Source organism: Balaenoptera physalus (assembly GCF_965194825.1).
Source record: "Balaenoptera physalus genome assembly, chromosome: 10".
Classification (NCBI taxonomy): Eukaryota; Metazoa; Chordata; class Mammalia; order Artiodactyla; family Balaenopteridae; genus Balaenoptera; species Balaenoptera physalus.
Window position 1 is genome coordinate 8,373,055 of NC_138889.1, and position 26,917 is coordinate 8,399,971.

Sequence of the window (26,917 nt, forward strand, 5' to 3'; positions counted from 1 at the left end):
GAGACTGTGTCCCCTGCCACCCGGCCTGCCTGTCAGCCTTTCTGGTTCTGAGACAGAGAGCGTGGCCCCTGCCCCTCGGGGTCTGACCCTCCCCACTCCTCCTAGGTCCTGAGCAATGAGAAGACCCTGACCCTCAAAACCGTCCGCCAGGAGGACGCGGGGAAGTACGTGTGCCGAGCTGTGGTGCCCCGGGTAGGGGCCGGGGAGCGAGAGGTGACCCTAACTGTCAATGGTAAGACCCCACTCGTGCCAGGGCAGGGCTGGGAGGGGGCCGAGAGGGTCCCTGGCATTGCCCCAAGGGGCACACGTGGGTTCTGGGCCTCACATCCACCTCCGACTATGGGTCCATAGTGATTACATCCACCTGCTCCAGTCCGTGTCAGAGCCCAGCCCTGGGGTGACGAAGGACCTGGGTGGTTGTCTGGCCACCTCCCTCCTCTGTGTTCCTTCTAAGGGGTCTCAGCCCTAAAAGTGATGGCTGATGAATTTATTCCTGGCCAGGAAAAAAGGTCCAAGAGCTACTGGGCAACCAACATAGATCCCATATCTACCCTTTGACCATGACCTTGGCCCTGGTGGAGAATTTAAGGGGGCATCTCTGTGACTCCTCGTCTACCTCTTCCCATTTTTAGAGCCGCTCAATGAGGAAGACCTGCCACCATCCCCACAGGGCCAAGTTCAGGGGGTCCCCTGAGGGCGGGGAACTTGTCTTATGATATGTAATAAGATCACCACAGCAGGAGAGTATTGCCATCTCTCTCCAAGAACACAGTGTGAGTTACCAGAGGACTGGTACATGAGACATTCAGGGGACGGGGCCTGGTTGTTGGGATGTAGAAGGTCACAGAGAAGCTGGGACCTAGCTCAGGTCAGACCCAAGGAGGCTGTGGCACCAGGACGGGAATTCGATGTCCCTGCCGTTACGTGTGCTTGGACCACGCCGGCAACCGATGCTGCTGGTCCGAGAGGGCAAGGATGCTGAGACAGCTCCCTCTGTATTTCCAAACGCCCTCCTTCCGCTGGGTTTCGGTTTCCTTGTGAGGCCTCTGCTCCTGCGTAGCCTGTCTCCCGATCAAGGCTCTGAGCCCCAGCAGGAACCAAGCCACAGACCCACGTCTGTAGGGCCTCTGCTTCCTGTTCCAGACCAGGGCCCTAGCGTGGGGCTGAGCCAGGACCCAGGAATCAGCGCAGGTGGCGCACAGCTTCCTCTGGTCTCCGCTTTGCTAGAAACTAAACCAGCTTGGTGCTGTCCCCGCTAGCCAGCCCCCCTCCATCCCTTTCTTTTCCTCCCGCCTCCCCAAGAGTCGTGGCAGCCCCAGAGGGATGGTGAATCTGCCTAGACCCCGGAGCTGTCTGTCCGTCTGTCCGGGGCAGATCCCTGACTCGGGAGCCTTCCTGCCTTTCCTACGTGTCCCCAGGAAGCCACCAATAAATTGGCGCTGCAGGGCTAAAAATAACAGCATCTGATCGCACCTCCATATATCCATGGCAACATGGGCTGCAGCCTTTTCCTGCCGGCTCCAGCGTCTGACACTCGGCTCAGGCGCCAGGGCCTGGTGAAATCAGCGGCCTCCCCCGCTACCCGCTACCCGCTACCCACTCTGGGAGGCCGCTGGGAGTCGTGCTGGCGCATGACTACGGCCAGCTCCGCTCCGATGGCCCTGTGACCAGCCGGGCTAGGGACCCTCAGACTCACGTGTGGCCCCCAGGGTCCCCAAGCCTGAAGCTTTTAAATGAGCATCCTCATTTCTGGGGAAAACATGATGGATAAAGGAAGGACTAAAACCCGTTGTCACTTTAGACTTTCAAGCATTTCCCAACAGGGATTCAAAGCGGTTTCTTGAGGAGGGAACGCACACCTCAAAGGGACATTCCTCTTGGATGGGACACCCCAGCCTGGGCCCTGGTGTCTATCCAGGGTTTAATCTGCACTCTCCAGGGTCCTTCTTTCCAACCCCCGCCTATGCCTCCAATGCTCTGACACAAGCTCCCCTAGACTGCTAGGAAGAGAAACACCCAAGAGATTAGAGTGAAGCAAGGAGGAGGCAGTGTGCTTGTTTCTGAATGAGGGTCGTCATGCCCTGAGGCAGAGGATGCAGGAAGTGGCCCACAGAGGGGAGCCGGCCAGCCCACACATGCGTGGACTTGGGAATGGACTTGTCTATACCTGTGTCTGGAGCACAGGTGGGGAGGGGTGGTGAAGCCCCTTGGGCAGGCCCGGACTAGGCTGAAGGAATCAACACTGTGAACAAATCCAAACTGAGATGAAGTTCTCATCAGAATGCATCCCGGCCGGGGGGTGACTGCTGGCCATTGCCCTTTGGGGAATAAACGGGCCCGTGATTTGGCTCAAACCCGGGATTTGCAGGAAGGGGGAGATAAACCGTACTACTGCTGCCTTCTGACCCTCCCAACCCCATCTACCCTTACCCCGATTCCTGTTTTCTTTTAAGAAGCCCTTAAATGTGTGTGCATTTACCTGATCGTTTTTAGAACAGCTGATGACCGCCCCCACCACCCAGGGAAATCGTAGCTCCTGGGAAGTGAAGGGGAAAAGGTTTCACAGGATCAGCACTTTCAGCCCGGCAGCAAAACAAAGCGCCACCCAAGGTCCTAAAACGTGAAGCCCTCCTGCCTTTTGGCCAAAGGCTTCTTGGACCTAAGGTACCTAAGAGAGGAACTCTGAAGGCCCCCTGAGGGTGGAAGCCCTTATCTTGAGGGTCCCTCATGTCTGCCTCTCCCAGCTCCAAGACCTTTCCCTTCCCAGCCTAAATGCAGTCATTTGGGTTAGTTAACAGGCAGAACTGGACAGGAAACGCTGCTGGAATCCTGGTGGACCCTCCAGGCTGTCCAAGGCGGTAAACGAGCCAGGTGTCCCCAAGACATCCATAAACATGACCCATACACGCACGCACGCCCGGGCGGATAGGATAATGTCAGGGTCAGCTTTGGAGCTGTGGTCCCACCTGGGCTGTCCGGGTATGTATGTGCAGGCGTGCAAAGCGATGAACTAAGGGATCTCCTGAGACACATGTGAGATGAAGTCTATGAACGTGCCCAGCCCAAGCCACGTATGCCGGCGGGGGTGGGGGAGTGATTCCCCGCTTCGTGGAGGAACATCTTTTACTTCCCTTCCTGCCGAGGACACCGGTTTGTTAGGCAAGCGCGCCCTCTACTGGAGACACAAGGGAATGGTTTGAAATCCAACAGCTGGCTAAGGTGGAGGCGACATTAGCTAGGGGAGGTGACATTACATTCCTTCCTCCCTGACCCCTCCCCCACTCCCTTCTCAGGTGTACCGCCTCCTTCATAAAGGTTTCCCCACCTGCCGGGTAGAGTTCTCCTCTCTGCTGTGAAGTCGGTTAGCACTTTGCCTGGTGCTCACCTCCCCACCTCCTGTGGCAGCTCTTGGTGTCTCTGGGCGTCCTGACTTAGAGGCACTCACTCACAATCCCTTGAGAGGTTTTATGACCGAAGCCTCATCTGCCTCTGAGTCCCCTGCCTCGCCCGTCACCTTGCATATACAGGCCTCCAGTAACTGTTTCCTGAACGACTGAATGAATGTATAAACTTCTGAACCTGCCAAGAGGGGCCCAGCCAGGGCCCACCCCCTCCCGAATCCTTGATGTGATGCTGTCTCCCCAACAGGACCCCCCATCATCTCCAGCACCCAGACCCAGCACGCCCTCCACGGGGAGAAGGGCCAAATCAAGTGCTTCATCCGGAGTACGCCGCCACCCGACCGCATCGTGAGTGCCCCGGGGCGGGCAGGGAGGGCCGGTGGCACGGCCTCCGGGCTGGGCGGCCTCGCGGGTCATCTCTGCCTGCAGCCGCTCCACCATCCGGCTGGTCAGTCTTGCCTCTGCACTGCCTTTCCCCGTTGGGGAAAACTATTCCTGCCTTGTGTCTCTTGGAAAGGCATCACGAGGACAAAAATCACGGGCAGTCTCCTTTCTCAGGACAGGCCGTGCTCCTCGCCTGCAGGTGTGTTTAACTCTTCTCTGCCTCTCAGCTGTGTGCCAACACAAATGGTTCCGACCGAATTCTGCATCTTGGGGGCAGAGGGCAAATGAGGGCAGCAGAAGGGAAAAAAACGATTTCTTCCCTTTCCTGGGTTCAAGGCCAGCCTTTAGCAAAATCGTAAACAGGATGCAGTTTATAGTCGGCAGACCTCTCTCTGCGCCTCCACAGTCCTCCTCTGCTTTGATGCCCATGGAGAGCGCTGCCCCAGTTAGCAAGTTTTCCCTCTGAAAGCATCACTCCATTCTCCCCGCCCCTCCCTCAAAACCCTCGTCCCCCGCAGTGCAGCTTGGGCCGCCTGACTGGCTCACACGTAGCCCTCCCAGATATGTGCATTTGTGGAAGTGGGGGTCTCCCACCCAGGTTCCGCTGACACTGGTAGAAGCTGGGGCGGGAAAACGGAGAGGCGAGCATCTCCCCGTACTGTTGGGTGTCGGGGGAGGGGTGGAGACACTGTTGTCGGCAAGCCCAGTGCCCAGGCGGTCCTGCCGGAAGACCTCCCAGGTCAAGTTCACAGGGCAGTCTCACCTTTCCCCAGGGCGGCAGCACCAGAAGGGGCGTGGGAGGCACACGCCAACAGCTAAGGTGTCACCCTGTAGACGAAGACCTTGTTAGAGCGCTGCTGCGTTACACACTTCCTCAGGCATTCAGTTCATTCACTGTCTGAGTCACACAAAAAAGGCAAGAGTCCACGCGTAGAACTAATGCCTACGCCTCCCTCTTCCCTTCACTCTAACCTTTTTAAAGTGTAACACGTGCCAGTGTCAATAATATCCTGTTCACTCCTGAGCATATTCACACTGTCTTCCTCTTTGTGGAAATGGAACTCTAGGCCAGGGGTTCTCAACCTGGGCGGTTCTGCCCCCAGGGGACATTTGGCGACACGTGGAGACATTGTAGGGTGCAGCTAAACGCCCCACAGAGCCCAGGGCAACACGGCGGGGCGGGCGGCAACAGTGTACAGGAAAGGGCTCTGAGAAGAGGTAAACGCTCACAGGCCGAAACCAAGCTGCACTAAGGTTCTCACAACCGCAACTCTCAGAGCGTAACGTTTGAACAAAGACACACACAAAGTAACCAAACCAGACTCAGTCAGCCTGGGGCTAGCCTTCACCACCATCTGTCAGGGGCCCCAGCTGACGGAGGGGCTCCCGTCGCCCCAGAGTCCCCTGCTTGCCTGGGAAAATGTTCCAGCACAGAGCCGCGTAAGGCCCCGTGTCGATGGAAATACCCTCTGAGGTTGCCCAACCTCTGTGTGTGTACGTGTGTTGGCACTGTGGGTGGGGCAGTAGGTGTACCCGTGTCGTGACGTGTTTGTGTGCTGTGTGCACACGTGTCTGTGCTGTGTGTTGTGTTGTGTGCGTACTTGTGTGTACACATGTTGGCACTGTGGGTGGGGCGGTAGGTGTACCCGTGTCGTGACGTGTGTGTGTGCTGTGTGCACACGTGTCTGTGCTGTGTGTTGTGGTGTGTGTGTACTTGTGTGTATACGTGTTGGCACTGTGGGTGGGGCTGTAGGTGTACCCGTGTCGTGATGTGTGTGTGTGCTGTGTGCACACGTGTCTGTGCTGTGTGTTGTGTTGTGTGTGTACTTGTGTGTACACGTGTGGCACCGTGGGTGGGGTGGTAGGTGTACCCGTGTTGTGACGTGTGTGTGTGCTGTGTGCACACGTGTCTGTGCTGTGTGTCGTGATGTGTGCATACTTGTGTGTACACGTGTGGCACTGTGGGTGGGGTGGTAGGTGTACCCGTGTTGTGACGTGTGTGTGCTGTGTGCACACGTGTCTGTGCTGTGTGTTGTGATGTGGGCGTACTTGTGTGTACACATGTTGGCACTGTGGGTGGGGCGGTAGGTGTGCCTGTGTTGTGACGTGTGTGTGTGCTGCGTGCACACGTGTCTGTGCTGTGTGTTGTGATATGGGCGTACTTGTGTGTACATGTGTCGGCACTGTGGGTGGGGCGGTAGGTGTGCCCGTGTTGTGACGTGTGTTTGCGTGTGCTGTGCTGTGCACACACATGTTGTAGCGTGCGTGTCGACCTGTGCCGTGTGGCAGTGAGCATGAGTGTGGGCCTGGCAGCGTCCGCCCAGGAGCAGGGAGGCGGCACGGTGGTCCTGGCGGGGTGGCTCCGGCGGGATGTCCTCCTAATTCTGCGCACCTGGGCAGGCCTGGTCCTGGAAGGAGAACGTGCTGGAGTCGGGGACTTCGGGCCGCTACACGGTGGAGACGGTCAGCACCGAGGAGGGCGTCATCTCCACGCTGACCATCAGCAACATCGTGCGGGCCGACTTCCAGACCATCTACAACTGCACCGCCTGGAACAGCTTCGGCTCCGACACGGAGATCATCCGGCTCAAGGAGCAAGGTGGGGCCACCAGAGCCACCAGGGCCATGGACCGCGGCCGCTCCCCGCGAGGGCAGGGCCCCAGGCAATGTCCTCCGGGGCCCTGGGGGGGACAGAGCGCCTACACGGTGCGGGCGGGCGGGAGGCCCTTCCTCACCTGCCACGCAGACGCTGCCGGTCGGCCAGCTCCCCCGAGCCCAGGGGCACTGGCCTGCACCAGAAGCGAGCAGGCGGAGAGCTGCCCGGGTGGTGTGCCCTCAGGAGGCGCCACATCGCCTGAAGGCCCCGGCTTCCCTGCTCTCAGCAGTTCCCTGGGGCCCTTTGGGGGCGTGATCTCTGAGCAGTGTCCCCACGGGGATGCACCAGGATGGGCGTATCGGGGAGCCTGGCCCAGCCCGTTAAGACAACAAGCCAGTCCAGGTGCCCCAAACCCGAGGGTGCCCGTGCCAAGCTAAGGAGTGGCACTTGAGCTGTGCAATCCCTGGTGTGCGGGAGGACTGGCCTCAGGCTGTCTGCAGCTCCCCAGGGGGACACAGGAGACACTTGGACCGCTGTGCTCTGACGGAGACCCCGGCCAGCAGGGCAGCACTGGGCAGAAGGGCTCAGAGCTCAGAAGGGCTCAGAGCTCGGACGGACTCAGGCTCGGAGGGCGGGGAGCCTCAGAGGGGCATGGAGGGGGTTCCAGAGAAGCGAGGCAGCCAGCCAGTGGCACACCAGGTCCTGAGATGGGCTGCAGATCTCGCCCCTTGGCCAGCAGGGGTTAGTACAAGACAGACAAGAACGGTCCAGGGGGCCTCAGCCCTGGCAGTCTCGGACCCCTCCAAGCTGAAGGCCCACCCACAGGCTGTCAGGCCTCGGAAGAGATTCTGGGCCAAGCAGGTGGTCTCAGCTGGGCCCCTGGGGCCGCAGTGCTACCCTCTGGATCACGCATTGCTCCCAACCCCTCTTCCCTAATAAGTGCTGCTTTGCTAATGCTTTGCACATAATTTGCATAATATCATCCACACATCATCCCAACCCTCCCGGTCCACTGTTGCTTCCCCTCCGTGTCTTCCCCTCAGTGCCCCACTCCTCTGCCCGCCCCTTAGTGTTCTCCCCCCCCCCCCCCCAGAGCCAACTCCCACCCCAGCCTTGACCTCTCTCTCTGGTCCCACCCGTCTGGAGTCTCTAAGTCAGTCTGAACGAACTCCAGGTTCAGTTCGGCCAGCCCGGATCGGTGGAGCATCCTGGAGACGTGAGGCAGGAGGGAGCCCCCAACCACCCCAGACCCTCCAGAGGGCCGCCCCCGCCCCCAGTCCCACCCCACACTGGCCAGCCAGGCCCTGGCTGTGGACGCTTGCTTTATTTCCAAACAGGTTCGGAAATGAAGTCGGGAGCCGGGCTGGAAGCAGGTATGAAGGAGACTTGAGACTCCCCGGGATGGGGGAAGGGACTGCTGGGCTAGTGGGGGAGGGAGCCCAAAGTGTGGGTAGGGAGGCCAGGGCAGCCGCTAACTTCTCTGCCCTCCCCCACGTCTTGAGGCTTTAGTGCAGTCAGAGCAGCAGGGAGAGGGTCTCCAGGCAGCATGGGTCTAGAGATCCCGGAGGCCTGTCTCCACTGCCGCTGCCCCCCCCCGCAGGCTCCTCGCAGCCCAGGGCACTGGCTCTTGCCCCTCCCCGTCTTTCCTCCCGCCCCTCCTCTTCTGAAGCCCTGACTCCTCCCCCCTGGGGTCAGCTCACCCCGCCTGACCCCCGCTTCTCACCATCACCACCAGCTTGGCCATCGCTTCTGAGAACACCCGGGCCGCCCAGCCCGCTGTGGCCTGCCATAGTCCATGCTGACCCCATGCTTTCTGCTGGCTGGCCCTCCCCGCACTCCTGCATTCCCCGTGGAACTGTCATCCCACCCCCGCCCCGGGCTGAGGCCACTGGGCAGTGCCTCTCTCCCCGGGGGGCTCGGCAGCAAGGGGGTCACCAGGCTCCCTGGGTCGAGTTGCTCTCTCTTGGGACCCCACAGGAGACAACTGCCCCCCACCCTCCAGGGAGAAACCCAGAAAAGAGAATCAGGACATGGCAAGCCAGACCCTACAGGGTCGACAAAGGCCATGACGAAGATGTGGGGTCCCCTGCCCTAGTTCTCCCGCCACACCGGCCCAGAAGGAGCTTCAGCAAGTCCCTGGTGGGTCCCGCTCACCCCCTCGCCTCTGGGCGGACAGCCCCTTAAAGAGCGACAGGCCGGGCACAGGCGGGCTCAAGGGGGGGCACACGGTATCAACGCCTGCCGTGTTCTCCCTGACGCCCCTCAGGGCCACTCCTGACGCTGAGCTGGTGTCACCCTCTGTCTCCCATCTCTTCTGTGCCTGCACCCTGGGTCCCCCGCCCAGAACCCTCTCCCTCTGCCCCCGCCCACCCACTCAGGACAGTCCTCCAGATAAGATGGCTACCACCACAACCCCCCAGCTGTTAACAACTTAAGGAAATGCGGACGCCAGAGGCAGAAGCTGCCTTAGATACCGCTTCCCTGGTCCTCTGGTTTCACAGACCTTGAGGCCCAGAGAGGTTAAGGACCCTTCCACCGTCATCCTTTGGCTCTGAGCTCAGCTGAGACACGACCCGAGTTTTCCAAGGAAATTCCCTAGGAATCTAGGAGAAACTAAATTCAACTCAAATCAATAAAATTCAAAAGCATAGAAGCAATGAACTTCCAACGTGGCTTTCCTTTCCTAGAGGAATTCAAACCTGGAGACAGAACCATCTCACTGTCAGAGCAAGCTTACAGGGCTGGCCGAGGTCAAGTCCATTGTCTCACCCCTGACTGTTGAGACCAGCCCAAACGCCTCCCATTTTCAGTCCCCGAGTGTTTGTCGCACCCACCCCCTCGCCGTCGCCTCCCCTGCCACCCCTACAGGGGTCTTAGGCTCCAGTAGGCAGGTGATGAATGCACCAGTGTGCCTGTCCTGGGCTGGAAGGAAAGCCCCAGCCTGACGGCCAACACTGCCAACCATCGGACACGCGCTCCTTCCGGGAGAGGGACCCCACCCCCTCCCAGCAGCGTCTCCAGGGGCCAGGGTCTGTGGGGTTCTTCCTTTCTTTTGCTCTTTAAAGAAAACGACAGTGAGAGACGAGAGGCTAACCTCCAGCTCAGAACAGATACCTGGAGTTCCCAGTCATCCACACTGAGAGCGTGGGTAGGGGCAGCAGCTGAGTCTCAAAAAGGGTCTTTCCTATCCTTGCATCTGCTGCGGTCCTCCTTCCCACACAGACACGAGGGCAAAGGCTTGGATCAGTTTGGGTGCCAGGCTCTGTGCCAGCCTTTACCTGCCTGCATTCACCCATCTAAACCCCAGACACCCACCCTGAGGCAGGCACTGTAATTATCCTATTTTACAGGTAAAGAAAAGAGAGAGAGGTAAAGTACGTTGCTCTGGGCTGTACAGAGGATGTGAGATTTGTAGGATGCCATGGGACGCAGTGTGCGGAGCTGGGCAGGATGAGGGGGGCGGATAAGGGGAGACGTGGATTTGCACTGGCTCTATGGCAGCTGTGTGTCCTTAACCAAGTCACTTGACTTCTCTGGACCTCAAGGTTTCCATCTCTAAATGGGAGGCTTGGACTCTCTGAGCCCTAAGCTCTCCTGCCCCTGCATTCTCTAGTTCTATCCCCCCATGGACTACTCAGGGCCCCCGCATCATATGCTCAGGCCCCCTCTGCAGACACAGAAGGGTCAGGACTGTCTGGAAGAGCGCCCACCCCAGCCTAACGTCACCCTCCCCACCCCCATCTCTACTTGGCTAGGGCCGGAGACAGACTAGAACTCAGCAGGGAGTGAAGCTTTGTCTAGCTGGAGTTCCAGGTGCCTCTCTGTCGGGGTGGGGTGCCGGGATTCCTGCCCAGAGGACTGGCCCAGGAGAGGAGGGAGCAGGACTGCGCATCTCTCCTTAAAGAGGTGGGGGGAAGGACTTCCCTGGCGGCCCAGTAGTTAGGACTCCGCGCTTCCACTGCAGGGGGCACAGGTTCGATCCCAGGTTGGGGAAGTACATGCCATGCAGCGCGACCAAAAAAAAAAAAAAAAAAAAGGAAGAAACAAGAAAAACAGAAAGAGGTGGAGGGAGCTGTGATCCTGCCCTCCGGCCCCTAAGACGTGGCCTCTGGCAGTTACCACCTGTGATGCCCAGGTCCTGAGGGGAAGCTGCCACAGACCTGAAAACTCTCCAAAAGCTGCTGGTCCATGCCCACCCTCTGCACCTGGGAAAGGGGAGAGAAGGAAAAAGCGAAGCGAACAAACAGCGGCAGTGACCCTGGTCGCTTTCCAAAGAAAAGCCAGGACTTAACGACTCTCCTGGCTTATCACCTCGCAGAGCTCAGTGTACCAGCCTTGCCTCTCACCTCCGACGCTCCCCTCCCCTCCCTGTGTCTGCTTGCCTCTCTCCCCCCACCACTGCTGCCATCTTTCCCGGGCCCTCTCCGCCACACCGTGTCCCGCCCGAGCTGACCCCTGTTGGACTGTGCCCGCGCCTGCCCAGGCCCCTGTGGCCTTTCCCAGGAGCGCCCGCGCGCAGTGGTCTGGCCCCAGCTCGGCAGGGGCTGCACCCGAGGAACTGGGTGAGATCTTGGGGGAGAGCGGGCTATCCCAGCTCCCTCATCAGCCTGCTTGCTTCTCTCCCACAGAGGCTGTGCCGATGGCCGTCATCATCGGGGTGGCCGTAGGAGCTGGCGTGGCCTTCCTCGTCCTTCTGGCAACCATTGTGGCCTTCTGCTGTGCCCGCTCCCAGAGAAGTACGGGAGGGAGACCCGGGAGCTCGGGGAGGGGGACAGAGAAAAAAGCCAGGCTTAGACTGCCCCGGAGAGCAAGTAAGCAGGCGTACAGTGAGCAGGGGCCCTACCAGTGCTGTGAGCTGCTGGGGCAGGGATGGGTCTCGTGCATCTTTTCACATGCAGCGCTTTGCTCGGCATCTGGCACCCAGTGGGCGCTCCACTGCTGTTGAGCTGGACGGAAGTGAACTTCATGCAGCAGGGCCGTCAGCTAGCACCTCGGATTGAACATACGCAGCACTCTCCACCCATCGGGAACTGTATTGAAACCCAGGGTGGGGGGGTGGGGGGAGGTGATCTTTGCCCTCCAAGATCTGCTAGTCGAACCAGAAAAGCAGGTCACCCACACAGGAAAAAAAAAGGCGTTCAAGGAATTGCTTTGTGCGGACTCCTAAAGGTCTTTTAGTCGTTGGCCATAAAATGCTGGTGTTGATGCGCTCTTGAATCGTGTGGGCCTGGAGTCTCCGTCCTGGGCGTAGCTCTGAAGTTACATGTGCTAGACAGACACGTGGAAGGGTAAATGGGACGGTGGGGAACAATAGAGACTGTCTTGTGGTCCCGCCTCTTCCACCCCGTGACCCTGGGCAAGCCACAGCCACTCCAGGCCTCAGTTCTCTCCTGTGTAATAGCAAGGGGTCGGCTGATGTGACTTTCGGGGCCCCACCCGGCTCTGACATTCTATGAGCGTAAGGCACAAAAAGAATAATCAGGGTAAGCCTGCTCCCTCCTCTGCTTGGCAGCCTTCACGTGTTGGAAGAAGGTTGCCTGTGTCCTCCCCTCCAAGCTGAGCAGCCTTGCTCTCTTGAGGGCCCCCAGTGATGCAGTCTCAGGCCCTCCCTCACCACCCACTCAATGGACATCATAGGGGAGCATATTTCAGCAGGAATTTTCTAACAGAGCTCTCCAGGTATAAATGGGCTTCTTCCTCTAGAAGCCGTAAGCTCTCCATTACGGAAGCTGGACCACTAGTGCAGGGACGTTTCTGCTTTGGGCGGGAGGTTGACCGTGGAATCTCAAGGTCCTTTCTAACAGACGTGTGATTCTCTGAACAGAGAGATCAGAGCCTGGTAGAGTAGGTCAGGGAAGACTTCTAGAAGGAGGTGAGGATTTAGTAGGATGACCAGGTGGCCGAACGGCTGGGGATGGCCACCCATGCCACAGGAGCAGCAGGGAAAGGCTGAGGGTGGTGCAACCAGGAGCCAGCAGAGAAAGTACTCCGAGGTCCCAACAGCCCATGGCACGTCCAGACAGGTTCTATTACCAGGCGGGCCCTGAAACTGCTGAGTTCAGGGGCTGGAGGGTCAACTGGAGGGGAGGGGAGAGCTTGACATCTCAGGTCCTAATGCCTGAGATGACAACTGATTCTGTCATCTACACTTTCCTGTTTTATGTCCAGATCTCAAAGGTGTCGTGTCAGCCAAGAATGACATCCGGGTGGAGATTGTCCACAAGGAGCCTGCCTCTGGCCGGGAGGCTGAGGAACACCCCACCATCAAGCAGCTGATGGTGAGAATGTCATCTTATCCCCGCCCCACCCCGACCTCTGTGCCCTGAAGCTCCCAGAACCAGAGGCTTCTTGATGCTCTAGATGCTCTTGAGAAGCAAACCATCAGCCAAGATGTGCTTCTCCGCCCGTAACAGGCCAGGCATCTACAGGCAGACCTAGGAGACACTGTGGGTTGGGTTCCAGACCACACTAAAGTGAGTCACATGAAATTTTTGGTTTCCCAGTACATGCAAAAGTTATGTTTATACTATATACTGTAGTCTATTAAGTGTGCAATAGCATGATGTCTTTAAAAAGGTACATATCTTAATTAAAAAATACGTTATTGCTAAAAAATGGTAACCATCATCTGAGCCTTCAGTGAATAGTAACATCAAAGATCACTGATCACAGGGACTTCCCTGGCGGTCCAGTGGCTAAGACTCCGCGCTTCCACTGCAGGGGGCACGGGATCCCACATGCCGTGCGGCGTGGCCAAAAAGAAAAAAAAAAAAAAGATCACTGATCACAGATCCCCATAACAAAGATGATAATAATGACAAAGTCTTAAATTCTCGAGAATTACCAAAATGTTACACAGAGACACAAAGTGAGCAGCAGATGCTTTTGGGAAAATGGTGCCCAGAGACTTGCCCTCTGCAGGGTTGCCACAAACCTTGGACTTATAAAAAATGAAATATTTGTGAAGCGCAATAAAACGAAGTGTGCTCGTATTCTCCGCCAACAAAGATTTATTGTGTGTCTACTATATTGTGCTTGGGGTTCTCGGAGACTCAAAGGCATCTAAGATGCAGTCCCAGCTTTCAAGGGACCCACTGTCCGGTAGGGAGAGAAGATGTGCATGATTGCCATAAGATGTTGTGATATAACACAGAATCCTCCACACATAGATGTTATCAACATTCAGTACATGCCCTGCTCCCCCCATCTCCCCAGAAGTCTGCAACAAGCATAGGTTCCTCTTTGGGAAGTGGATTGCTTTAAACTCATAACTTCTCCAGCAACCCCAAGGCCACTTCTCCTCCTGATCCCCATCAATGGACCGTCACCCATCCATCTGTCCAAACAAAATCCTGGAAAACTCTGCTAGAAAACTCTGGTGCCTACTGTGTCACGGTTATAATATGTTGGAGTAGCAGCAGCAAGCAGGTGGGTCAAGAGCATGGGCCTCTCTGTGCTTCAGTCTCCTCTTCTAGGAAATGGGATGAAGGTCATGGTACATGGGGTCGGGGTGAGGGCTCGGTGGATGAACCCCTGAAGAGGCTGGAGCCAGTGGAACACAGTGAGGGCTCAAGGAACGGTAGCTACTTGCTTTGCCGTGAAATCACCTGTTTCCTTATCTGTCTCCACTAGATGGTGAGCAAGCTGCCTTACTCATCCCTGTGTCCCCAGGGCCTTCCACGGTCCCTGGCAGATGCTCACCAACGTTTAGTGCATTGAACTGACGTTTTCTCTGCTGCTCTTTTTCTATCCAGTTGATTTTCAGGTCCCAACAATTCCACTTCAAAATCTTTTCAGAGCTGCGCCCCTGCCTCTTCTCCACTGTAACTCCTCAGCGCAGGCCTCACCACGGCTCCCCTGGTCCCTGACATCATCCTCCCAAGTGGTCCCACATTCTAATCTTTCACCACTTTACTCTCCACCCTCCAGAGTCCCACAAAGGGTCCTTCTAAGATGCAAATCTGATCCTGTTACCGTCCTACTTAAGGACCCTCGGTGGCTCCAGATCTACTGGATAGTCCAGCACCAGGCGGGTCATCAAGACCCTTCAGCAGGAAGCGGCTTCTGGCCTGTCCAGCCCCATCTTCCTGCCAAATGCATCCAGCCCTCCAACACCCCAGAGAACTTGCAGTTCCCAGCCCTTGAGTCTTTTTTATACCTCGGAGGCTTTGCACTGCTGTTCCCTCGGCCCGTTGATTTTGTCTGTTGAATTTCACATTCTCCTTTGAGAGTCAGCTCAAATGTCACCTCCTCCACAATTTTCCAGGCTTGCCCCACCATGGCTGGCAGAGCTATGCACTTTCCTGGTGCTCTCCCCAAACACTTTGCATGTTCCTCTTTCATAGTGCATTTCTCTAATTACACGTCAGCCTCCCCAAGTATCCCAGCGTTCCTCAAAGGCAAAGGGACAAATGTCTACTTCGCCCGGACCTAACATAGTGTCTGACACAGCTGAATGGTCAGTCTTACAAGGGAGGGGACCACAGTCCAGACCTGGGCAGGAATGGACGTCTCTGTTGATGAGATTTATTGAGTCTAGTGTGGAAGTACCCACACCTGTCCTTCATCCCCTGGGGACCTTGCATTCCCTCCCACTGGGATATTCTGACTGCCTCTGACTGTTTCTGCACTGTTCTCCAGTCCAGACCCTCAGGGAAGGGGGGGGGGGTCACTCAGTCGTCAGTTAAGAGTGGGAGATAAGAAGAACCCGCTGAGGGTTCCCCTTGGGGAGACCTTCGTTCCGCCATTCCCTTCACCCCCGGCACCGATACAGCCCCAACACTGAGGAGAGGCGGGCTGAGAAGCTGAATCTGGTGGAAGAGAAGAACTCAATCCAGATAGAGCCACAGCATTTACTGGAAAATGAAAAAAGCAGCATTAGTGGGGAAGTGACAGGATGGAAGTACGCTGGCTGATTCTGTGGGGCTCCAGAAAGAGGTCAGGAAAGTGAGTCACAAGGGAGAAGACACATGCCAGTTCTGAGAGTGGGTGGGAACCTGGCCCAGATCATGTCATGTGCAGAAGGGATACATGGGAAGAACATTCTGTGCCACAGGACCAGAACCACTGTGGCTGTTCACATTCATTAATAACCCCACTGTGTGCCAAGTGTGCTTTACTTTTCACCTTAGGTCTAATTATTTTTTTAATTTCCGGTAATTGAGCGCCATGCCACTTCATTCATTCATCTGACATAAACATAGCATTTGTGACAGTCCTACTGTATGGCAGGCACCACGCAGGGCACCGGCAAATCAAAGAATGAATAAAACACAATTAAATATGATTCCACTCCAAAAGGATTTGGGTCAATGACCACAGTATGTAAGGCACTGTACCAGGTGTGCTGGAGAACCAAAGAGAAACAGGAAGTGGTCCTTGTCCCCAGGCTCTCTGGCCTCTGTTCAGGAAGATAACTTTGAATAATCTAAGTCCTTGCTGTGAATGGCAGGTGAGGCCCTAGCTGCCAGCACCTCAGAGGTAGTTATTCACTGATTCCTTCTCAAGGCCGTCATGAAGCCTAGCACCGCTGAGGAGCTGCGGGGCCCCGACCCCTGCCCAGAGCTTCTGCAGTTATTTATCTACAGGCCCAGCTCCCTGATGAGCACAGCTGTTCTGTAACGTCTCCTGACCTCTGTTTGCCTGGCCCTGAGCACAATGCCTGGCCTGAAGTCAATAAAAGCTCACTGAATTGAACCAAATCAAAGCGAGATCTCTGGAGGAGATAACCGTAGCCCACGGGAAGGAAGGCGGTGGGTCTCAGAGACCTGCCCTGCACCCACCCACCTCTCTGTCTCCGGCTCTCAGGAGGGGTGGGGCTAGGGGGTCCAAGAACAACAGTGAGATCTGGAATCTCCTCCAGACTCTTGTCACCTGCCTCGGGGGGGCCAGGCAGTGAGAGGTGGGGGGGAGGGGAGGCACAGATGGCAAGCATCTTTTGAGTGCATTTCTCAGGCTTTTCCTTGGGGGAAGTGGACGATTAGCCCACCTCCTACCCACTGAGCAGCGATTTCTGGGTTGTAGATGGACCGGGGTGAATTCCAGCAAGACTCAGTCCTGAAGCAGCTGGAGGTGCTCAAAGAAGAGGAGAAGGAGTTTCAGAACCTGAAGGTAAGAAGAGCCCCGGGTCACGATACGCCGGGCATCTGGTCTTCAGCTCTGATGACCCAGGCCCCAGATCCAGGCACAGATAGAAGGGACAGCCCCCCACAAAGGCACCTGCTCTCTCGCCCCAGCACCAAGGAGGTGAGAGAGTTAAGGCTGAGCTCTCACAGTTCTCCCCTCCCACGACCTCCTCACCAATAACATTTTTAATAACGTTTCCAAGTTCCGGACTAAAACAAAAAACAATGAAAGCCTGGTTTTCACATGGCCTTGAGCTGCCCTGAAATAACAAAACGTACCGGTCAAGACCCCACTTGAACACCTGCCAGCATCCTGCCCAGGCTGACCCCCCCGACCGCCACCCCCGCACCTCTCCCGCTGTCCCCTTCCTCCTGTGTGTCCCTGGCCCTCCCCGTGGAGGGCGGGACTGGCGCCCGGCCGGCGCTGTGACGCCGCTCTCCCCCCGGCCCCCCAGGACCCCACCAATGGCTACTACAGCGTCAACACCTTCAAGGAGCACCACTCGACCCCCGCCATCTCGCTGTCCGGCTGCCAGGCCGACCTGCGCCCCGCGGGCAAGCAGCGAGTGCCCACGGGCATGTCCTTCACCAACATCTACAGCACGCTGAGCGGCCAGGGCCGCCTCTACGACTACGGGCAGAGGTTCGTGCTGGGCACGGGCAGCTCGTCCATCGAGCTCTGTGAGCGGGAGTTCCAGCGGGGCTCGCTCAGCGACAGCAGCTCCTTCCTGGACACGCAGTGCGACAGCAGCGTCAGCAGCAGCGGCAAGCAGGACGGCTACGTGCAGTTCGATAAGGCGAGCAAGGCCTCGGCCTCCTCCTCCCACCACTCCCAGTCATCTTCGCAGAACTCCGACCCCAGCCGGCCCCTGCAGCGGCGGATGCAGACTCACGTCTGAGGATCCCGGACCGAGGGCGGGGGCTCGGCCTGGCTCTGCAGAGACTGTGCAGAGGACCCCGGAAGCAGCCGCCTCCAGGACGGCCCCGAGGGCCCCCGCCACCACGCTCCTGGCAGCCCCGATCAAGCACAAACGCGGGCCCAGCTGCAGGGCATCGGGGCGTGGAGGTGGGGACGTGGCCAGAGGACGCCGCTGAGCGCAGCGGGCTCCGTGCTGGCCGCCCCGGGCCCCCGGCCCTTTCCGGGCGGCCCCTCCTCTACCTGCTCCTCCCACAGGCTCCAGAGGCAGCTACAGCTCTGCTTTCATGAAACTGCCGTCCATGCTCCGGGCTTCGGAGGAGCTCTGCCCCTTGCTGCCCGCAAGCCCTCCCCCGACTCCCACCGTGCCTGTGCTCCTGTACAGCCCCGGGGAGCAGGGGGTCAAGTGCTTGCCGGCACTGAGCTGCCCCAGAGACCCCAGCGCCCCCTGCCGCTCCTAGTGCAGACCCCAGAGGCTGAGAAGCCAGAAGCGGCCCTGGCTGCCACACTGGCCCGGAGCCCACCCCCACTTTGTTCGGTGTTTTGTGTCCATACTTGCCAGTTCCGTCCTTGCACTGGATGCCCCTCAACTCTGAGGTGGGACTGGCCCAATCAGAGACTGGCGTCTGGGAGGGAGGGGGAGGGAAGGAGGGGGGAGCGTGACCCTCGGGGACCCCTCGCCAGGCTGTGCGACTCAGAGCCTCCCCACCCAGCCCTGCTTCGTGTACTCCCCTCCTCCCCTCTGCACATTCGGAGTCAATATAAGGAGTGTGAGAGCTTCTCTGGTCAGGGTTCTTTAAACAGCCGTTGGAGAGACTGTGTCCCAGGATCTGTGGGGTTTGAGGGAACTAGGGGGCAGGCCTTTAAGGTGATGAGACTCACCTTCTCAGCTGAGCCTAGATTCACACAAGGAACCATGGTCCTGTCCTCAGTAAGGCTGCTGGGGCAAGAGAGAAAGCATATCTGCACCTCACTCCTGCCTGCCACCTGAGAATAAATGTTAGGGGTCATTCCTCCAACAGATGCGTTCTGTTCTTTTGTTCCTGCAGAGTCACAGCAAGACCCCAAGAGCTCAGAGGATGCTTTGGGAACGCAGGGTGCCTTGCCCTGCTTTGATCTGGTTTTCCCAGGCAGTGGAGAGCTCTGGCCGTGGTGACAATAGGACCTATGGGCCGACTCCTCTCCTTGCAGATGTGCCCAACCCAGAGGGCGCACGAAACCGGGCCTCACCAACCGCCTGACTCATGCCAAGTGCAGCTCAGGGGCCAAGGGGTCAGACTGCACATTGGAGGGGTCCTTCTAGGCCTTTCTCTCAGCTATATTCTGCAAGGGCGGCTCTCTCCGTTGGGGGTTCAGGGGAGGAGGCCCTCTTCAAAGAGCCTGTGCCACCAAGCAGCCCAACACTCTGAGACTCAGATGATGTTCTAAGAATGGCTTTGTTTGGGTGGAAAGCTTGACATGGTGATGGCAGACAGGCTAGGGTGGATAAACAGGGCCAAGTTAGGATGCTATCTCTGCAGGTAGGACTCAAATGGAACTCTGGAGAACCCACACTGTCCCAAAGGTTGGAGGTTCCTCCTCAGATTTAGACCCTTCTCCTCCAACCTTCCCCGGGAGTCCTTACCCACCCTGGGAACCTTCATCACAAAAGTCTCTGCTTCTTTCCTCCACTGATGCCTTGGACGGCCCCAACCCACAGATGGTATACATAGCCTTCCTAGAGCCTCCACCCAGAGGATGTTTCTGCTTCCGCCATATTTCCTATTGCTTCAGAACCCTCCACTTCCTTAGATGTCTTCCTTTGCAGCACCCAAGCCTGAGGTAGTAGAAACGGATGAGAAATATAAGTGTACATCCCAGCCCCACATCCTGCTCCTGGTACCATTTCTGGCCCAGCACAGATGCCTGTGGGCTCCAGGTTAATCTTGACAAGTTCTCTTCCTTCCCATATACGTTTTGCCTTTGCCAGCAAGGAGTAAGGATCTAAGATCAGATGCAAAATGCCTTGGTGTGCTAGAATAAGGAAGAGGATGACCTAAGAGGATCTGTCCATTCGTTTCTCCTAGTCTTCCCCACCTTGGAGGTGGGTGGGAAATCTACCTCCTAAGCCTCACCACAGCCTACCTTGCCCCTTACCCCCTGCCCACATCCTCCCCCAACACACACACAGCACTTATAATAGGATGGAGGTACCCATTCTTTCTTGGAACCCAAGGTTATGGCACAGAATAACCTGGAGAACAGGGAAGAAATCTGATCTCCTGGAGAACAGAACCCTCTTCTCCCTTGGGAGCCTCAGACACTCTCAGGGTGGGAACGTGGGCATCACGGAAGATGGGGCTGCACAGTCAAGACTCGCTACACGGGGCCCACCCCCTGAGCTCTCTCCGAGGCACAAACACAGCAAAGAATCGCCGAAAGGGTAGGAGATCACAAGTAAGGCCCTGGTGAAAGAGATGAATGTAGGCAGGGGAAATCAGTAGGCTCTGGTGGCCTCTGGACCGTTGAGGCACTGAGAAGGATGCTGGCCTGAGCAGTGTGTGTCCTTCAACCCCTCTGACTCCATTTACTTCTCACGTAGGAGGGGACAAAATAGCTGGTAAAGGGAAGTGTTAAAAAAAAAAAAAATTAAGGCAGTGGGAAGCCCTGAATTTCCCTGTAGGTGATTTCAACTTAACTGAAATGAGTGCTTCACATTTGTAATCATTTAATTCTCACAATTCTACCAAGTATTACCATTTTACAGACGAGGGAGTGAACTTAAAGAAGCCAAAAGACCAGCCCAAGGTCACAGAGCTAACAAGTGACAGCACGAGATTTAAACATATGATTTCCTCTGTGAAATGTTTCCATCCTACAGTGCAAACCCAAGGCCACTTTCATCCTAGAATAAGATGAAATCGGCCGACGCTGAAGGCCATGAGCTGGGACCCCCTCGGGGGCAGGCTGAGCAAGGACACACCAGAGCTCCAGCAGGGAAGCAGGACTGGCATCCCCCACCGCCAGTCCCCAGATGACCTGGAAAGACCACAAAGCCCTGGGAAAGCTCGTCTGTGTATCAAATCACCCCCACCCCTCCAAAGGCCAGGACCCAGTTTTCTGATAGCTTTACAATTCGTTACTGGCTCCGAGTCACTGGATGGGGGCCCAGTTTCTGACTCTCAGGCTCACTATCGGTCTGGAAAGGCCAGGGTTATTTCCATCACGTCTTCAACTTTCATGGAACAGGAAATGGTCTCATACAAAGCACTAGAGCACCACAGCAAATCCATCTCTGATGGAGACTACTGAAACAGTGCTCTAAAGGAATAGGCCTTGAAGCTGCCTTTGAGCTTCCGGAGTGGAGAGGAACCGGGGGGGAAATAACAGCAAATGTGAAGCAGCCCTTGGGAGATTTCTCAGAACAGGAGAAAAGAGCCAACAGGAATTCCGCTTCTCGCTTCCTATATGGGGGCGGCATACACGAGGCACCGTGGCCTTTGCTATTAGGGGATCAGAACTGAAATCGCCAGGTACACACTCCAGGAGTCCCATCAGCCCTTCCCAGGTATCGTGCTCAGTTTATGATGGCACCAGACAAAAAGACGAGGGGGAGTCCTGTGATTAGTTTCTTCTCTAGTAAGTTTCCCTATAAAATCAACTCTTTATTAAAATAAAAGTATAAATATTTAAATAAAAACCATCCTAATTTGCATATAGATTTTTATTTAAAATACCACTTGGGGGTGCCTGCTTAAAGAAACATGAATGTTTAGACATAAACTGATGACATCTCAACTAAATCTTGACGTTTACTTCCCCTTTAAAAAAGCCTTTTAGAAGCCTCTTAAGGAAGCTGTTTTTAGGAGCTGTAACCACAGGCCAGCCATTTACAGCTTCAGCATCGAAACTACAAGCGATCTCTGAGTCACTGATAAAACATTCCCTTGCTCTGACAGTTACTTCTTACACCCAGTAAGGCTCTAATCATCTTTTCCCCAACTCCCTACTATGTTTCCATCTTCCTAACTAGGTCATAAACTGGAAAAAAACAAATAAGGATTTGTTTTCCTGGATGAATCCATTTGTGTTTTAGGGAGAGGACCATCCACTCTTTCCCTCTCTAACATGCCATTCACAGGATCCATTGTTGAGTTTTGGTCTACATCCCAGGTGCCCATATCTGCCTGCCATTCCATGTTCCCAGAGCTCCTCTCTGGACCAGCCCACTCGGCCCACCCACATGGCCGGAACAGCCTCAACCCCTGGGCCAAAAGCCTCCCTTGAGCTTACTGATCAGGGAGCCCCAGTCACACAAAGGAATCTCCTTCCACTGCTTCTCAATCTATGACCCTTGGAAATATCTTGGAATGCTATGAGAACATTCATATAATGCTCCTTAATAGCTGTCTTCTTTGTGATGAATCTAAAGTATTCATGTTTAAAGACAAGGTATGTGAAGTCTCAGGAAACAGGTCTTCTTAGGGAGAAGTGGGGTCTTATTAAATAGACCTTCTCTGAAATCTACTCCCCATTATGCAAGAGGAAAAGTGCTACTCAGGATAGGAGCTGAATATAGGGATTCATTCCCCCTGAATGGATTCATCCCCCCTCAACTAGGCAAAGAAAAGTTCAAGGGGACTGAGCTCAAGATACCACCTTGACCACCTTTGTAAAGAAATTAAAGGGCCACAGCCTTGCTGCCCAAGGACTAGAAAACAAATTCATGACACTAATGGGAGAAATACGGAATGAAGAAGGCATTAGAGATAAAGTGATACAGATAAGGATTGAGGACTTCTACAGCAGAATTTTCAGATGAGAACTTCCTGAGTTTTATTTACAAGTTTCCCTAGCTCTCTTGCCATGCAGGGCTGCAAGTGGAACAGAAATCTACAGAGAAAAAGAACAGAACTGGAGAGAATCTCCCTACCAGACTGTAACTTGTCCCCTTGTGATATTTTTCCTCAGGAGAGAAACACATTTTTAAGCAAGTGAAGACACTCCTTAAGTGTTAAAGTTGGTGATGTACATAAATAGTGTTTTAGGAAACCTCAGAATAACAGACGGTTCTGGAACAGCTTAGTTCAGTAATTCCAACTTCGATTCCCCTGGGGTGATTTCTCTCATTCCCTCCGCCAACTCCACCCTCCCAGTCTTGCAAGATTCTCCAGAGGAAACAGCGCCTCCGTTGAGGGGTGCAGTACTTTCAACTCGTCTGCCCTGGGAACCTGAAATCTGGCTCCCAACTTTCAGTTTTCCCTAAAAACTTTTGTCAGATCCTCTGTGCTGACGCTCCTAGACAGGACTGTGGTCTCCCCAGCCTGCTCCCAGCAATCCCTTTACTTTAAGAGGTGGAGCCCTCCAGTACCTTTGGGCTCCCCCCAAATCTGACATTTAATGAGACCCAAGGTTCATCTCCCCGCTTCATTTCCCGGGTGCGGGATCTCCACAAACTCTAACAAGAGAGGGAAGGTCACTGAGGAAGAACTGGACAGGAAAACAGGCTATATACCTACTGACATACGCACACATAGATCCCTCCTTAAACTTTTAAGTTGGAAAGATTTCCTGGAACCACGTCTGGTACAAAACCATGGAAATGCTCAAAACTAACAAATAGTTTTCTGAAGCTATAATTAAGACATCAAAACGGTCAGATGGTTTAGGGGAGAGCTTACCAACTCTGAAGATGTACTTCTCAACCTTAGTTTGGGAACCTACCCTGGTGTGCTGCATGCCATGGAAACGGATAATGCCACCCAAGAAACCCCTTTCTCCAAAAACCCCTAAGAACGTCTGACTTCAACTTGAAAGCCACTGCCAGAGAGCAGTTTGAACTCACAGTTCTTTGTCGGATTCTGCAAAGCCTGCATTCGAGTCCGCTCACCAATGTCTTAACCTTCCTCTCCTTAGCTTGTGGGTGACTTGAGGACAAAGACTTTTCTGTAATTAGCCGTACCTGGGCATACGTTTGGCCCTTCAGATGGACCTCACTTGTCCCATATGCTTTCCGGTATTTTCCATTATGCAAGGTAGCTTTCCAATCTAATATTTATGTCATACTTTACAGTCTACACAATGTTCTTCCAGACATATTCCCACTAGATCCTTAAAACTTCATTGTGAGACAGGCATGCGTAATCACTATTTTACAGATTACGTGGCAGAGCACGGTTGTGTGTGCGCTTACACCTAACTGCCTCGTGGACGGAACTGCTTCCGAGTTCAAACTCTTCGCAGGCTGGCCAGTCTCTGGGGTAAGGCAGTTGGATGTATTCATGTCCTCGGAAAGTGTAAATAAAACCCTAAGTGTTCAAAAGTAAGACACGCCACTTGATGTGACTATAGAATATCATTTCAATGTGTTCCTGGGCTAGATAAAGACCTGAACTCTGTCTTGCCCAGCTAAGAGGTCGAGCTGGGAGTCCCGCCTCTTCTCCGGGCCTCTGTGGAGGAGAGATGGACCTCACAGTCTACACTGCACGGAGCAGATCTCCTCCGCTCCCTCCCAGTCCTAGTCTGTTTCACCCCCGCCCCCGCGGTGAAGTCAACGTAAGTCACGTGAACGAGGCCCAGCGGGAGCTCAGACGAGCCCAGGGAGACACCCGCTGGGAAAACCGCGGCTCCGCTGCAAACCGGGCAGACGGGCGAGGCCTCGGCGGCCGTTGCCAGGCCCGGAACCGGTTGCCAGGGAGGCGCCGGCCTCTCAGCGCGCCGAGAGGCTCCCGCGCGCACCCCGCTAGAGCGCCGCTCTGACGGGGCCGGTCCCGCGCCCGCGCGGACGACGCATGCGCGTCCCGGCCCCCGCCCCCGCCCGCCGAAGAAAACCGCGCGTGCGCCTAATTAACGCGGCTCAAGGGCTCCGGGGATTAGGCTGGGCTGTACACGCAGACCGTTGAGTTGGAAGAGGTCCGTGAGATCATCCTGTAGTCTAGACGACTGGAGCAGTGGTTGCGGGTGCTTGTTAGAATTCCAGATTCCTGGGCCGTACCCGCAGCGGCCTGGGTAAGACCCAAGAATCTCCATTCTTGATTATGCCCAGATAATTCCGGCATAGGTGGTCCTCATGGGCTGGACCCTCCCTCTTGTTTCAAGGGATGTAGGAATTGGGGCAGAGACGTGGAGAAGTGATCAGCCCAGGGTCGTCGAGAATTAACCCAAGTGCCTTCCCTCTGCTGTACCCTGCTTCCCCGCCTGCCTCCTTTTCGGGGCACGGTTTAATCAGGACCAGACAGGCTGGCTGGCCGGCGGTTCATTCACATCGGTCGGGCTAACTGAAGAATTAAAGTTCCTTTCTCAGAACGCCAAAGAACCCCATCCAGCAAGTCCACATCAAAGCTCCACTGCCTGCTCCTTAGCTGAGCGGTGCTGCCTCCATCCACCTAGATTGGGGCACCCTGGAGAATGCACACCCCCCAGGGAACAATGGCCACTTTGGGGACTATACACCCCCTCCCCATACACACTCATGTGTGGATGTGATTATGTCTGCATGTGGTATGACAGGCTTCACGCAAGAATGTAGACCGCTCCTGTGTCTGCATGCGTGCATGTGGAGTTTGGGGGGGGGGTATGAGTTTGGATTCTGGCTCGAGTTTAGGCACATTCAGTAACAGGCAGTGGCCCCAGTCCAGGACAGCTGGATCATATGTGCTGACAGCCACTTTCAATGGCCTGGACGGGGAACTGGACACTCCCATGCATACCCTTACGAGAAGCAGCTGGAGAAGCATCAGCAATCAGCAGAGCTGAGATCCCCGAACACACTCACGCCTGTGACGCCTGTCGGAGTCAGCAAGGCCCCCCAGGACAAAGCCTGGGGGATGGAGCTGGCCCGTGTGGTGGAGAGGGGAGGGGGCTTGGGGCTGCAGCCCAATTTGCTTTCAGAATTCCCCCTCTCCCCTGGGGGGAGAGCAGCTAGCAAAAGTGTTCTGCCAGGCCTCTGTCCATGCATTGCAGTGGTCCTCTGCTGCTCCCAAATCTCTGCCCCTCTTTATCGGTCCTGTCCCAGCCTTGCTGTCTCAAAACCTCAAGGCTTCAACTCTTTCCAAGAAAGCCAGGAACACAGCTGTGAGTCCCTTCCCTCTGGGGGAGGTCCAGCTCTCCCTCCTGGCTCCAGATGTAAAGGAACAGCTGTGAGAGTGGCAGGAAGCCCACTTGGCAGCTAAGCAGGGCCTGGGGAGATGAGGAACAAAGCGGGGTAGAGACAGGCAAACAGCAGGGCTGTATCAGTTCTAGAGACTGGGGGAGGGCAAAAGCATTTCATCCTGTGGCTCGGCGACTGGCTGACAGGCCTTGCCAAGCCCTCAGACGCCGCCCATGCCCTGCCTATCCCAATTCTGGCTGCCTGGGCCACTGGCAGGACTTTCTGTAAACTCCATTTTATGATTCCCACTTAATCTGAGAAGGGAAACTTGGCTTTCTTTGTCTGTCTCCACCCCTGTCCTCAAACACACACCTCCCAGAATGAGATTTTGGAAAAAAGGCTGGTGAGGGAGAGGAAGGGAGGTGGAAGAGGGTGCTGCCACTCTACCCTGGCATCCTCCTGCCCCTCCCTACCTCTGGAAGGTAAACCAGGATGCAGATGCCAGGCTCGGTGTCCAGCAGACAGGGCTGCTTGGGGCACCACTTGCTTGCCTGCTACGCCAGGGCGACAAAGCGCGACTTGGCACCCACCAAGCACTGTACTCAGTAAATAATTATTTCCTGAATGACCCTGGCCCACTCTGGGTCTCAGTGGGTCTTTAACAAGCCTGTCCACGGCCGGGAGAGGGACCCGCCGCTGTGGCCCACTACACATCCGTGTCTTCTTCACTCTGAAAGGACACAGGGTATCACAGCTGCTTCTGTTTTAGGAAAAATAGTTTAATAAGTCTGAAACCCCTTTTAGGTCCTCTCCTCCATGGAACCCGTGTGCCAGTGCTCTTCCCATGCCTGCTGGGAGGGAGCAGCCCTTCTCTGGAGGGCACCACCCACTCTGGGCACCGCCCACTCCAGACGCCTCGCCCTCCTGGGAGGCCTGCTCTGGGTCTAGGCCGTAGTGGGTCCATCACTTTTGTGTAAAAAGTGAGCAGACCACTGTAACATGCCCCCTTCTCTGGATGCCACGGGGCCAGCCCACAGCATGTTCCTACCCCTTAATTAAATAGCCCGTTAAATAATCTCCCGGCGCTGGCAGAGAGGGGATGCCACGGCAACAAGCCCCGTGCCTTGGCCGGGCTCCTGCTGCCTCACGGCCGCCACCCTGACTCGATCTGGCCTCCACCAGAGCAGCCAGGGACACAGCCTCGTCTCAGACCTGGCCTCCTCCCCACGCAGGGGAGGCTGAGTCCAAGCTGGCACCGGGCACCCCCCACAGCCACGGACGGGGGCACTCGGCAGGGTGAGCAGGCGGATGGGAACAGCTCCTGCCCAGTCAGAAGTACGTGAGGTTCTTGACGGCTCCGATTTCCAGCATCCGCTTGATGGCCAGGGCCTCCTGGGAGACATTGTGGCCTGACCACTGTGGAGACAG

General features: G+C 55.9%; 2 protein-coding genes across 19 annotated transcripts in view; one reads left to right on the forward strand and one right to left on the reverse strand.

Moving 5' to 3' along the window:
• Positions 1 to 18,440, forward strand: part of KIRREL3 (kirre like nephrin family adhesion molecule 3) — a 555,536-nt gene extending 537,096 nt beyond the window's left edge. For 2 of the 4 annotated variants that reach the window (XM_082476257.1, XM_082476258.1), the window contains exons 11-18: positions 106 to 232; positions 3,649 to 3,749; positions 6,186 to 6,384; positions 7,719 to 7,754; positions 11,010 to 11,117; positions 12,550 to 12,659; positions 16,405 to 16,491; positions 16,961 to 18,440. In XM_082476257.1, coding sequence (XP_082332383.1) covers positions 106 to 232; positions 3,649 to 3,749; positions 6,186 to 6,384; positions 7,719 to 7,754; positions 11,010 to 11,117; positions 12,550 to 12,659; positions 16,405 to 16,491; positions 16,961 to 17,404 — 1,212 coding nt within the window. In that variant the 3' untranslated portion in view covers positions 17,405 to 18,440. Of the gene's footprint in view, positions 1 to 105; positions 233 to 3,648; positions 3,750 to 6,185; positions 6,385 to 7,718; positions 7,755 to 11,009; positions 11,118 to 12,549; positions 12,660 to 13,101; positions 13,389 to 16,404; positions 16,492 to 16,960 lie in introns of those variants that run through there. The other 2 variants (XM_082476260.1, XM_082476259.1) reach the window with 2 other exon arrangements.
• A 7,807-nt stretch (positions 18,441 to 26,247) lies between these two features.
• The window catches only part of ST3GAL4 (ST3 beta-galactoside alpha-2,3-sialyltransferase 4), a 36,544-nt gene continuing 35,874 nt past the window's right edge, over positions 26,248 to 26,917 (reverse strand). For 14 of the 15 annotated variants that reach the window (XM_082476274.1, XM_082476265.1, XM_082476270.1 and 11 more), the window contains one exon: positions 26,673 to 26,905. In XM_082476274.1, coding sequence (XP_082332400.1) covers positions 26,819 to 26,905 — 87 coding nt within the window. In that variant the 3' untranslated portion in view covers positions 26,673 to 26,818. Of the gene's footprint in view, positions 26,906 to 26,917 lie in introns of all 15 variants that reach the window. The other variant, XM_082476266.1, reaches the window with a different exon arrangement.